This window comes from Theobroma cacao, chromosome 5 (genome assembly GCF_053813885.1).
Source record: "Theobroma cacao isolate CCN51 chromosome 5, ASM5381388v1, whole genome shotgun sequence".
NCBI classification, from domain to species: domain Eukaryota; kingdom Viridiplantae; phylum Streptophyta; class Magnoliopsida; order Malvales; family Malvaceae; genus Theobroma; species Theobroma cacao.
This window is the reverse complement of record NC_142643.1, coordinates 760,878-773,541: the sequence shown is the minus strand read 5'-3', so window position 1 is coordinate 773,541 and position 12,664 is coordinate 760,878. Positions and strand designations below refer to the sequence as shown.

Below are 12,664 nucleotides of genomic sequence, written 5' to 3'. Positions count from 1 at the left end.
ATTTCTATATGTTACAAATTCAAAGCTCTCTCTTGTCAAAAGATAAGAGCATCGATTTTTTCTTTAATTTCTAATTAATATGAACATTAGTGAGTATTTTTGCTATTATTGTTTTACAATTTTTTCAACTCTCTTTTTTGACCTTTTAACATTCCTATATCAATATGGTGGACTGAAAATTGGATGACCATGTGGTTGTATGATTGATTATTGTTTCGTTTACTTATAAATGTATGTGATGAAAATAGGGTTCACGTGTAATTCATTTTATTTCTAATTTTTAAGATTTTGCATTGATTTTGTGTCATGTCTTGAGTTTGATTTTGATTGCAATGTTGATTTTGATTGCAATGATCTCTATGGTTTATATTGGGCTACACTTTGTATAGATATATGCGATCATATCATGAGTCTTATTCAAAAATAAAGTAGGAAAAGAATAAAAGGGTCTCATTCTTTCCTTGACTTCCTTGCATAGAACACTAAAATGATGCTAAAAACTGTCGATTTCCTTGTCCTTTTAACAAAATTATTTCAATGGGATTTCAATATCTCGAAAGCTGTGTGGCACATGAAGTTTCCTAATAGAAATTGGTGGGTTTTGATGCATCATTTTCGGAAGGTGAATGCTACGTCCTTTGTGCAAACTTTTTGACACTACAAAAAAATTGAGTTTTAATCACACTTTTTTAGACGATATATTTTTTTGTATAATAAAATTTTAAAAAGTGTAGCTATTTAAACTTTTAACTTCACTTTTTTTACATTTAGTAGCAATATAAAAAAGTACAACCTTTGCTAATGTATGCAATTCCTATCGTTATATTTTATTCATAATGCATCTAAAAATTTATATAATGAGATTAGATATACAAAAATGTTCTAAAAAATATAAAAAAAAGTGTTATTAAAAATATTTTTAGTAGCACATTTTAAAAATGTGTTGTCTTAGGTCAAATTTGTTGTAGTGTGATCCAAAGTTTTCCTAGGAGGAGGAGTGGACGACGAGCAGGGATCCAATCAATTGTGTAATTCTAAATGAAATTAAGGTACTACATACTAATACATTGTTTCGAAATTGCTTTACGTAGAAAGATATTTCTTCACCAAGAAATGAATGTATCATCTTGTAGAGCATTGTTAAGGTATAAATATAAGAGTTCTTTTTTTAAATGGATTCCATGCATAAGGTGTTTTTGACTATAAGCTTTTTTATAATTTGAACTGTTTTTTACCAAGAGAATTAAAATTTGGACAAAATTACCTTTAATGAAATCGACCCATTTATTTGGCTCCTCACCTTAACCCAAAACCTATTAATGGGTCAAGTATGTTTAAGTTTGCGTCTCAAGCCGACTCATATTCTTTAAGCTTTTCTTGCCAAACTATTCATTTCTAGAGTATTCTTTACTAAAAAAAAAAAGTTTAAGCATTTTGAGCATTTTACAGCAGTTTTTGATACACAAAGAAAATCTGTGAGTGTTTTGAGTATTTTTAAGCATTTTGGAGTAATTTTTAGTATATGAAGAAAAACTTTTGAACATTTTGAGCATTATTTGTCAAGTAGGCATATTCGTTAATTATGTTATTAAATAGAATATGGTGTAACGTTTAAAGTTATTGATCTTATTAAATGGAATGCAGTAGTTTTGATGATTTTTAGAATTACGTGATTAGTTTTTAGGTATTGCGTGACTAACTTTAGATATTGCATAACTGACTTTGGGTATTGCGTGACTAGTTTTTGATATGACATTGCGTAATTAGTGTTTGACAAAGCATTACGAGACTAGTTGATAGACATTACGTGACTAGTTAATAAGGCGTTGCATGACTAGTTAGTAAGGCATTGTGTGACTAAGGCATTATTTAAAAATTAGTCACGTAATACCTAAAACTAATTACGTAATACCTAAAAATCAATCACGCAGTGATTAAATCACATAATGTCTAAAAATCGGTCTCGCAGTACTTAAAAATCAGTCTAATCAATTTCAACTCCTTAACTTTGGGCTTTTATGAATAAACTAATAAACTCAATAACCTAAAATACATATTTTTTTTTTGCTAAGCCATGAAATTATGCATTTCATAAAAGATAAGTTACAAAACTCCATAATCCTCCAAAGCAAGACAAAATAAATCCCTATCATGAGGGCCTTGCTCACTCTCCTTATGCAAAAACAAAATATACTCATTTACAAAATATTTCTTGAACAATTTAAATTCAAAATTTTACAAAAAAAATCAAAATCCCTAGCAAGCATGCTTAACAATCATCTCAATATCAGACACAACAAAACTGTAAACCACCATAAAACCCATCAAACATACTTTAGCTATTTCTTTTCCCTGAGCCCATCACCTTAACCAATCTAATCCAACTCATCAACATAGGCATCTCCATTGCAGCACACGTTTCGAAGCAAGTCATCACCAGAAAGCATCCAATTACCAAATTCATTATGCTGCCTGCAATCACCATAGAAGAGCAAAATCGCTGTTCATCGTCATTGAAAACCCCAAGATTCATCATCTAAAAAAATAAAACAAAATAAGAAAGAGCTTGATGTCATCTTTGGATGGCGAGATAGACAGTATTTGACCAGAAAGAGAAATCAAAATTTAATTTTAAAATTTTTGTTTGCATGGCGGGATAGAGAAAACTGAAATCATTTTAACTTGTCTAAAATTGTTTAAAAAGTATTGTTGTCAACTCATGTCAAAAATTGATTAAAAATAATTAAAATTATAAAAAATAATATTTTTGAATTGAGCTTAAAAAGAAAGTTATTTTTCACAATTTTCTCTCTAAATATAAAATATTACTATTTAAAGTAGAGACTGATAATCCAATCTAATTGATTAATTTGTTTGTTCAATTATTCCCTTTTAAGAGTATGCATTGGAAATTAATAATTCGTCAGACAATATAAATTGGACAATTTATTTTTATTTTTTAGAATTTTTCGATAAATATCTCATCTTATACCATATGTACTGAGCGCAAGACTCGAAATTCAACTTATTGTATTCTTGCAGTGGGAGCTTGTAGCAAGCAAAGGAGTGAAACATTTTGCATTGCAAAGGGAAGTCCGATACTAAAACAAAGCTCTTGGAGTAAAAGTCCCATACCCTTCCATAGTCGTCCTTCACGCACCCCATCCCCAATGAATTTTGCAGACAAACAAAAAAGGAAACTCATACAACGTACGTGTACCACTATTTATAGTGTCATATATACTTTTTTAATTTTGTTAGGATACAACAGCTAATTAAAAGAGATGAATTTTATGATTCACTTGAAAGATTTACTTGTCATTCTATAATGTTTTATCTTTTGGGTTTTTGTTATCTTTATGAATCGTAAGACTTAGACTCGATTTCTCTTGAAGATCATTATATGTTAATTGGTTTTTGAAGTAATAACTCTATTAAATGTAAAGATGTAAACCTTTGAAAAATGATAATCTAACTAATTAGGGAAAGGATAGGAATTAAAAGAAAAGGAAAAAGAAAAGCACTGCACTGCTATTGTTTACTCTAGCTTCTACATGTTAATCAATTACAAGAACATGGCCAGACAGGACATATTTCTACATGTTACAAATTCAAAGCTCTCTCTTGTCAAAAGATGAGAGCATCGATTTTTTCTTTAATTTCTAATTAATATGAACATTAGTGAGTATTTTTGCTATTATTGTTTTACAATTTTTTCAACTCTCTTTTTTGACCTTTTAACATTTCTATATCAATATGGTGGACTGAAAATTGGATGACCACGTGGTTGTATGATTGATTCTTGTTTCGTTTACTTATTAATGTGTATGATGAAAGTTGAAATGACCCAAGGTTAATCAAATCAAAATGAAGTGATTTGCTTGGAAAACAAATTGCTAAATTTCTTCATGAATCATGATAGCAACCTAGCATGATTAATGTTGCCATTCAAACCATATATGGAATGGGACGACTTTCTCAGTCCAGAAAAAACGCAGTTTTCATACTAATTAGCTTTGAGTGTCCATTTGTGGAGCATGTTTTTCTGCAGCTGATCTTAATAGAGCCAAAGCCAAAGACACCAAGAAGGCCCTTGGTCCCCCAATGAACCAGGGCTCGGGGGAGGTCCAGTGTGGAAATGTGTTGGAATTGTGTGGAAGTGTGAACTCCTGGAAATACTTTTGTTCTTTTTTTTTATATATATATATAGCCAATTATTTCGTTTCTGCTGCGACAATGTTTTCCAGGAGAACCATGTGTGCTTGTCACTGGCCCCTGTAAGAGTCTCTTTATGGCCCTTTGGAAAAGCATTGCCTCGTGATGTTGGACGAAGATAAAGAACTTTTTCTGAAAGGGAAATGGGGTGCAAAAAAGTCGTGAGTGCATGTGAACAAGTTATACAAGTAACCACTAACACTAATCTAGATCGATGACGATGAGTTAAGAATTATACAAGAGCATTTCAATCTTTTCGCCTTCTTAGTGCTTTTGAGTTTTGACCCTTTTCTCTCTTTTTTTTTTTGGTTGCTAAAAGTTGCTGTTGAGTATGCATGTTTATCTGAATTCCGCATTGAAAATCTTGGTATTTTGCTCCAAGGAATTCGTCTCAAGCCTCTTACAATTGAAGAGTTAAAGCAAACCAACCAAATCCCACTACACCTTATCCAAAATTTTTTACTGTGTAAACAATATGAGTTGCTTTCAATGATTGACCCGTAAACCATTGACGTATCTCGGGTGTTAGTAGGCAATAGCCCCTGAAACTTGACTGAAGATAAACTAATTATAATTTGTCGTGGTTGTAATTAAAGCAATGATAAAGAAATTCCAAGATGTGTAAATATTCATCTCATTGATTTTATATGATATTAGAACAGATGTTATCTCTATTCATTATTTCTTTTACAAACTCTTTTTATAGTTTATATCATATGATAAATCCGTGTTACAAAATTAATTATGAACGAAGAAGCCTTGTTGGTTTCTATTGATCTCATGCAGAATCCCGCTGGTTACTCAAAGTATTTCAAGTAGAAATTGATGCAAAAGGACCTTCATAGCCAGCAGCAAGGTGGCGACTGTGACTAATGGTATTTGTTTTGAAGAGAGAATTTCGGCAAGTCAGGACAGATTTGGCTCCTTCGATGTTGCTTGCAGTGCATGATAAAGACTTGAGAGGCACAACCTTTATATTCTTTTTGCGGCCTAACAAAAGACTTTGAAGCATCTATGCAAATTACGAACAAAGCGTGAGGAGGAAAGATCTGCGTTTGTTCTGCTTGTCTCAACAAACTCCCATCCCTTTCCGCTTCTTTTGTACATTGGATTGCGCATGCCTCGAGACGACGTAATATCTTGGCTACAGTACAAGGAAGAAGATTCGAAGTGCTATTATTTTCTGCCCACATAGCTGGGTCAACATGTCAACGGTGAAAGCAGATCAGAAGAGAGAATCAAAGAAAAATGCTGGATGGCTTTGGCTTTTGGGTTTTACTGATTTCAGAAGCATCATCTTCATCTAGCGATGCACCAATAATTGTCACATGTACAAAGTCATCAACATTCACAGCAAGGCAATCAAGTTTGAACCGAGAACTGATTGCAAGTTAGACCTTCCTTATGCCTGCCGTAGGCTAGAAAGATTCGGACAGAATTAACAGTTATATTTAACCTGCCGCTGAATCAACATTGAACCTGCCTACACACAAGAATCTACCTCTGTCGAAAACTCTATCGACGCTAACGGAACAGTGGGCAAAAATCCACCTTCCAAGCTAATCTTGGGTTAGATAGATATGGTCAGAACTCTGAATAACGATCAAGCTTGCCCCAAGACCGACGCAAGAGTTAATCTTGGGCTGCAAAAACAGTCAGAATAATGATCAGCCAGCGCCCATCACCAACACAAGAATTAAGCACTGTCGGCTGTCGCTGACTTTTCGAAACCTATGGTCCAGTGGACTACTAAACAGTCTATACTGAAGCTTTATTCGACAATGGGCTGCAATCTGCCTTCCGAGCCGATCATGGACTGGAAAGGTGCGGCCAGAGCCTCCCAAGTGTGACGGCTGTAACGCAATTGGCAAGTGCTGAAATGACCCTACAAAGTGCCAGACATGTCCAAGCATGCCGATGTAAACTTCTATTTGGAACCCCAAACGCAAGAGGCAAGAGACCATATTTTCTTTAGACAAGAATATATTAAGCACTACACAATTCAATCCCATGCTGTCAACCAGAAACAATAATCAAAAAAGGTTGGTAGTGGTAAGAGAGAATCATACACGCCTAACTCTATGGCCACAAGGTGTTTTCCACGATTAACATTAGCAGAGACAAACAAGATGAACTTGGCCCCTCCATAATTCCTTGTAAAACCACCAGGCAAAAAAGACCCCATTCAATGCAAAGAGCCCTCCTCCGCAAATAATCACAAGAGAAAGCAAAGTCCAAAGATATACAAGGAATGATTCGGTACTTTTTCTTGCAAGGATGAACAAAACAAAGAACTGGTATGATGATGCCTACTCGTTCCCCAAGTTCAGAGAACCATCCTTCATCAGCTTCATGCTTAGACTGTTGAATCTCCCTCTTGAGTAATGTCGAGAAGCCTTTCTCCAATCTGTACCAGTTTTCATCATGGCTGTGAATTCATCATAGCTGATGCGTCCATCCTGCATTTACAAAAGAATTGTCAGTCAAATTGAAACATGCTTAATAAATTTATTAGTGACAAAAACATACAGGTCATCACCTTGTCTGTGTCCACTTCTTGGAAGATGTCATTTGCAACATTAGTACAATCATCTGCTCCATCCTCCATTAATGAATCCCGAAGCTCATCAGGCTCAATGTAACCATTGCCATCTTTGTCAAAATAGGAAAAGGCCTTTCGAAGATGCTCATCATTGGCTATTCTTTGAAGATGGAGAGATACAGCAAGAAATTCCCCATAGTCCAATGTTCCTTTCCCATTAGCATCAACCTGTTGTCAACAAACACATTTTTATCATTCAAAATCAAAAGAAACACAAGCCTAGGCTATGATGCCACTATCTGTGTTAAAATTGGATATGTCAGAACGGACCAAGGGAATTTCAGCCACATTGAGGAAACATCTTGACAAGTAGGAAAACTGTTAAAGGTGTCTATCAAATTCAAAATTGATCAACAGTTAAGGAAAAGAGATAAAAGGAGGGGAAGCAGCATTACCAATGGCCTCTACTATCAACACCAAAAAATTGCAACCTATAGGAACTACTAAAGTAAAAGCTCTAATAACAACTGTAGAACTCCTGCATAAAAACTAGTATTGGCTGACTAGCTGCTAAATACTCTCTTTTCCTAAAGACAGTCTATTCTTTCAAAAAACTAAAACGCATTCTTGTTTCTCTACTTGGAAAATGTAGTCACACTGATTCTAGGCAACCTCAGCCTCCCCATTATTATAGCTTTGTCTGTGCATGTTTACAATTGCAGGAGGTGATGACATTTGGTGGCCAAAGGCCACCTACTCCTTCGAATTCTTACTGTAAACTATCATCAGATATCCAACTTCTACAAGGCAGCTCTATCAATTGGACAAACATATTTCATAGGAGAAAGAAAAAAGGAAAGCTACACAGACATTACTGTTAATACTAATAAACAAAATCACAGTTAAAGACAACAAGAGATCCATGAATCTTTAAAAGAACTGCATAACATAATATATATATATAAATATATTCTGATACCAAATGATTCAGCGTAAATTAGTTAAAGATCTGACATAGGTAGACTCCAACCCAATTGAAATAAGCTCCAATTATAACAAGTCTTGGTCAACTAGTAGTTCTTATGATCATATTGTAGGACTACACTTACAAAAAGTATATGTACTGAGAAAAAGAAAAAGATTTTTGACTGCTATTTTGATGAGAATTAGCACAAACCAGGAAAATAAAGTATCATAATACTTGTTAATTCATGGCAGAGTATAAACCAAAACACACTCACAGCTTCAATAAGCATCTGCACTTCAGACTCTGCAAGGTGCGAACCAAAATTTCTAAATCCAGCTTTCAGCTCTTCAATTGAAACGATGCCATCATTGTCAGTGTCCATTTTCTTGAACATTTCTTTGATGTCTTCAACTTCTTCAATGGATAAGAACTCAGCAATAACCTAATTCAAATTAACCTTTAAGATAACCCCAGCAAGGAAAGAAATGACAAAAGATCTAGCAGAATTCTTAGCATTAGTGAACCAACCCGCAGGGCTTTTCTTTTGAATCTGTTCATCATTGAAAATTGTTTAAGCCTTGACTTAACAACATCGCCAAGAGGAACATTGGGAGCTTTTTTAGCATTTTGGAGCCAAGGATGCTCTGTGAGAAGAGGCAACACACAGATTAGGCAAACTATCACTAGTTATTAACATTTAATGGAGCAAATTAGTAACATAGGTCTTTGTACAATTTTGAAGTAAACTGGGAAAGCTGATATTAAGAAGGTTTTATATCTTATATTTGAAGGTGTAGAAAAAGCCTATCAGAAGATCAAATAGAATCATCAAAGGCTATGACTACACGCCTACGCACCCCCAGTCCCCATCCAGCTCCCTCCCATGAAACATACACAAGTTCACCTAGGCATAGCACAGAGGAAATTTTACTACCAAGCACTTGCTTTGCAGTGAGACGAAGCTTTGGGTCCGGTTCCAACATTTGCCTGACTAGACTCTTAGCACTCTCTGAAATATTTGGCCATGGGTCCCGTTTGAAATCTATTAACCCTCGAAGAATTGCCTGTGCAACACCTTGTTCAGACTCTGCATCAAAAGCACACTTCAGGTAGGAATAACAATTCAACTTATTTTTGATGCATTAATGCACAACAGCACATCCAACAGATATGCACACACCTGCATACAGACAAAGAAATTCCACAGAAATATACTTACCAGCCCAAAAAGGAGGAACCCCACACAACAAAATATAGAGTATGACTCCTGCACTCCATATGTCTATTTCTGGTCCATAATTTCGTTTCAGCACCTCAGGAGCCATATAATATGGACTTCCAACAATCTCAGAGAATCGTTCACCTGAAATTTACAAATTATAGGCATTAAAACATAATATTAAAAAAAAAACACACAATCTACATAATAGAAGGAAACGTGGTCAAACTCTAAGTACGCAGACCTTATCCTACTTATCATAATATGTTCCATCCTTACTATTTCATATCCCCACCAGTGTCCCCATAACACATCCAACCCAACCACACAGTTTTTGTGAACAAAACTGGGAAATTATTGATCAGACAGAGATAATTAGGCAGAAACTTTTTAGCACATGAAACCTTGGACTTATGGCTCCTGCTATACCAGTTTCCTGGAAATGCAAGTATTAAAAGAATTGATACAAGCAAACTCAGCCCCATCTTGAGTTATAGAACATGAAAATCTTCAAAAAACCTGAAGCAGACAGAACCTTTATAGCATACTAAACAATTACAAAAATTGGACCATTCATCGGGGGCAAGGAAAATCTACTTTATTTGAGACACATCCACTATAAGGCTAACCACTGCAGTACCCATGACAGCTCACGAAAAGGAAGCAGGAAACTTGTATCCATTCAATAAAGCTATAGTTCAGAGTTTCCCTAGTGTGACCATGCAAGATAACTTTAAGAGAAAATTCTTGTCACAAACATAACTGAGCATCACCATTGTACTGACAACTCAATGGCCATTGGTGAATGGATCAGTATGAAGAAAAAATTGAAGATTAAAAATCAGATAAAGAGCAGCAATTACCATATCTAAAACTTATAATGTTTCATCCTCAATTTGAGGTAAGTAATCAGTATTATAGATTTAAACCATGGAGAAAGATATATACAATATTCTTTTTTAGGAGAAGAAAAGAGAAAATCAAAAGACTCCAAAGTGTTCAACTGTGACAGATAATGAAAAAGAAAATACATAAACAAATAATAAAACAAACCTACCAGACTTGCAAGAAAAAAAGTAAGCTTCCACCTTCCACAATAAGAGGAAAGGAACCAATAGTGATTCAAGTTGTAAAAGCACAGACAAAGTACATGAAAAATTGTTGTTAGCAAGGCTGAAACATGCGCAACCACATTCCTCTGTTCGTTCATTTCAGGCAATATAAGTGCCTAGTAACATTGCTTCAAAGGGATTGGACCTACTACAGTAGCTCATAAAAGCTACCTTAAAGCATAGGCATAGCCAAATAAAATTAACCAAAGTGCGTATTTCGTCACTACAAAAACCATAAACAAACAAATAAACAGATAAATGCACAAAGGGTACACCACATCGGCATGTCCAATCCCACAAACTTAGATCATTCTTTCATGCACTTTTTCTTCAGGGTCAAATGTTTTCGTGACAAAATCAGAACCCAGCTTGGCAAAATACAATCTTTGCTGCATAATTAAATACTTCTAACCAAGCATTATCACTCATAATTCGAACTAAAGATGGTACATTCTTGAAAAGGCACTCAGTTATTTATACATTCAAACTTTGAACAATTTACCTGGCTTGAAAAATATTGATAACCCAAAATCGATAGCTTTTAACGGCGAATTCTCTTTCTTATTAGCGAACAAAAAATTCTCAGGCTTCAAATCTCTATGAATCACTCCATGCTTATGACAAAGCTGAACCACTTCCACAATCGTCCTCGTCACCGCCGCGGCGGCTCTCTCCGTGTAATGTCCTCTGGCCACGATCCTATCGAAGAGTTCACCACCTTCACAAAGCTCCATCACCAAATGAACCGCATTGTCATCCTCGCAAGCTTCTTTCAAGCTCACGATACTCGAATTCTTCGGCAAATGCTTCATTATCGCAACTTCCCGTCTCACATCCTCGATATCCACGGCCGTCCTCAGCTTCCTCTTCGAGATAGACTTGCACGCGAGCAACTCGCGCGTGCCGCGGTCGATGCAAAGGTAAGTAACCCCGAACTCACCTCGTCCCAGCTCGCGATCCACCAGGTACTTCTCCTCGATGTTCTCCTTCGGAACCCCGTTCAGCACCGTGATCGGCGGCTTCTGCTTGGAAACGGAATCTTTACGGGCGTGATCGTGTGCGGAGAAGTTCGATTTTACGTCCTCCCTCGCGACAGCCGCTGGAGATCTACAACAATTCCCCATTTCACTCCCCCACCCCCACCCCCTAACAAAAACGCAGCCTTATCCCCCCCTCCCTCCCTCCGGATCTCGTCGAAACCAACCACCACCTAAAAAAAAACGAACACCCCGCCCTAACCAAAAATGCTTAGCTAGGGTTTCACATTACAGTAAAAAGCCAAACAAGCACTAGCTTTCTAGCTCCTATAGACAGGAATCAAAGCTAAGAGAGTGATTGAGAGACTGAGAGAGAGAGAGAGAGAGAGAAATTAGTGAGTACGGCAACGGAGCAGACACTTTTAGTGAGAATTCGTCGTTTGATATTTTTAAAATTTTTTTTATATAAAATAAAAATAATTTAATTTAATTTTAATTTATTTTTTTTAAAGCGTGGATGTTCTTTGATTCTGTGAACTTTGTCGGCTAATCGAAGAGAGAGAAACGGAAACGGGACGGTGGAGTGGGAAAAGAGACGGAGCGCTGAAGGTTGGTGGGGATTGGTTGAGTGTTTTGCGTTATACCGGGGGATTGTGCGCATTTTAACAAACAACTAGAAAACAGACAGAATGATAGGACTTTGAATTAATTAATTTTATTTTTATTATCAAAACCCCTTTTCTTTAATCATAATATTTTCTATTCCCAATGTCTAAGTCTCGTTTTTATAATAATAATATACACGCTTAATGTTTTTTAATATAAAAAATTAGGAAAAATAAGAATTTAAATTTTTTTTTATAAAGTATTATTTTAAATAAAGAAAAAGGGAGGAAGAAAGTATAAATTCGATGGACTATTTATTCAATGTGAAATCTCTTTTTACATGATAAATTATTTTTTTATTTATAACAAAGTGAGAAAACTTGGATTGTGTTGTTGACTCTTGCAGTCAGACTTATGCCCATTGTTTAAAAATTTTGGGTAATAATTACTATCAAAACTAGGCGAAGGATAACAAAATTTTGGGTCAAATTTGAAATTCTAAATAATTATTATCAAATTGACATAACCTTTAAAAAAATTAAGTAAATCAACAAAAGAAATACGAGAGAAAAAAAATACGAATTTAATTCTTTTTTAATATTTTATTTTTAAATTTCGTTACTTTCATAAAAAAGAAATTAGAGAAAGACATGCGTATCTTTTTTTATTATTTAAATGACCTAAAATCGAATTTACTTATTAAGAGTAATTAAACAAGAATTATGCAGATGTTGGTGGTCAAAATCACAAATGAAATATGTCAAAGGGAATCATCAAGATTTACAGCACTTTTGGTTCACGGAGTAGATAAAAATGGAATAAAATAGTTATTACGTGGGAATAGAATGAGGTGGGAATAGAATAGAATAAGTATTATGTAGTTTGGTATGATGAATGGAATAGAGTAGGAATAATTATTATGACTTATTACAGTGTTTGGTTGGTAACAATAACTTTGAAATAAGAAATGAATAGAAATAAAAAGACAAAAATACCCTTTTATTATATATAATTATTTATTTTATT

The 12,664-nt window shown here is 34.9% G+C and overlaps 1 protein-coding gene across 1 annotated transcript; it reads right to left on the bottom strand.

Moving 5' to 3' along the window:
* Positions 1-6,161: 6,161 nt before the first annotated feature.
* Positions 6,162-11,188, bottom strand: CPK13 (calcium-dependent protein kinase 13). The gene is made up of 7 exons (XM_018121914.2): positions 10,558-11,188; positions 8,944-9,087; positions 8,659-8,811; positions 8,253-8,368; positions 7,999-8,166; positions 6,755-6,985; positions 6,162-6,674 (listed from the first exon to the last, which is right to left on the bottom strand). The coding sequence occupies exons 1-7, from the start codon at positions 11,177-11,179 to the stop codon at positions 6,525-6,527; spliced, it is 1,584 nt and encodes a 527-aa protein (XP_017977403.2). The 5' UTR covers positions 11,180-11,188; the 3' UTR covers positions 6,162-6,524.
* Positions 11,189-12,664: the final 1,476 nt, after the last annotated feature.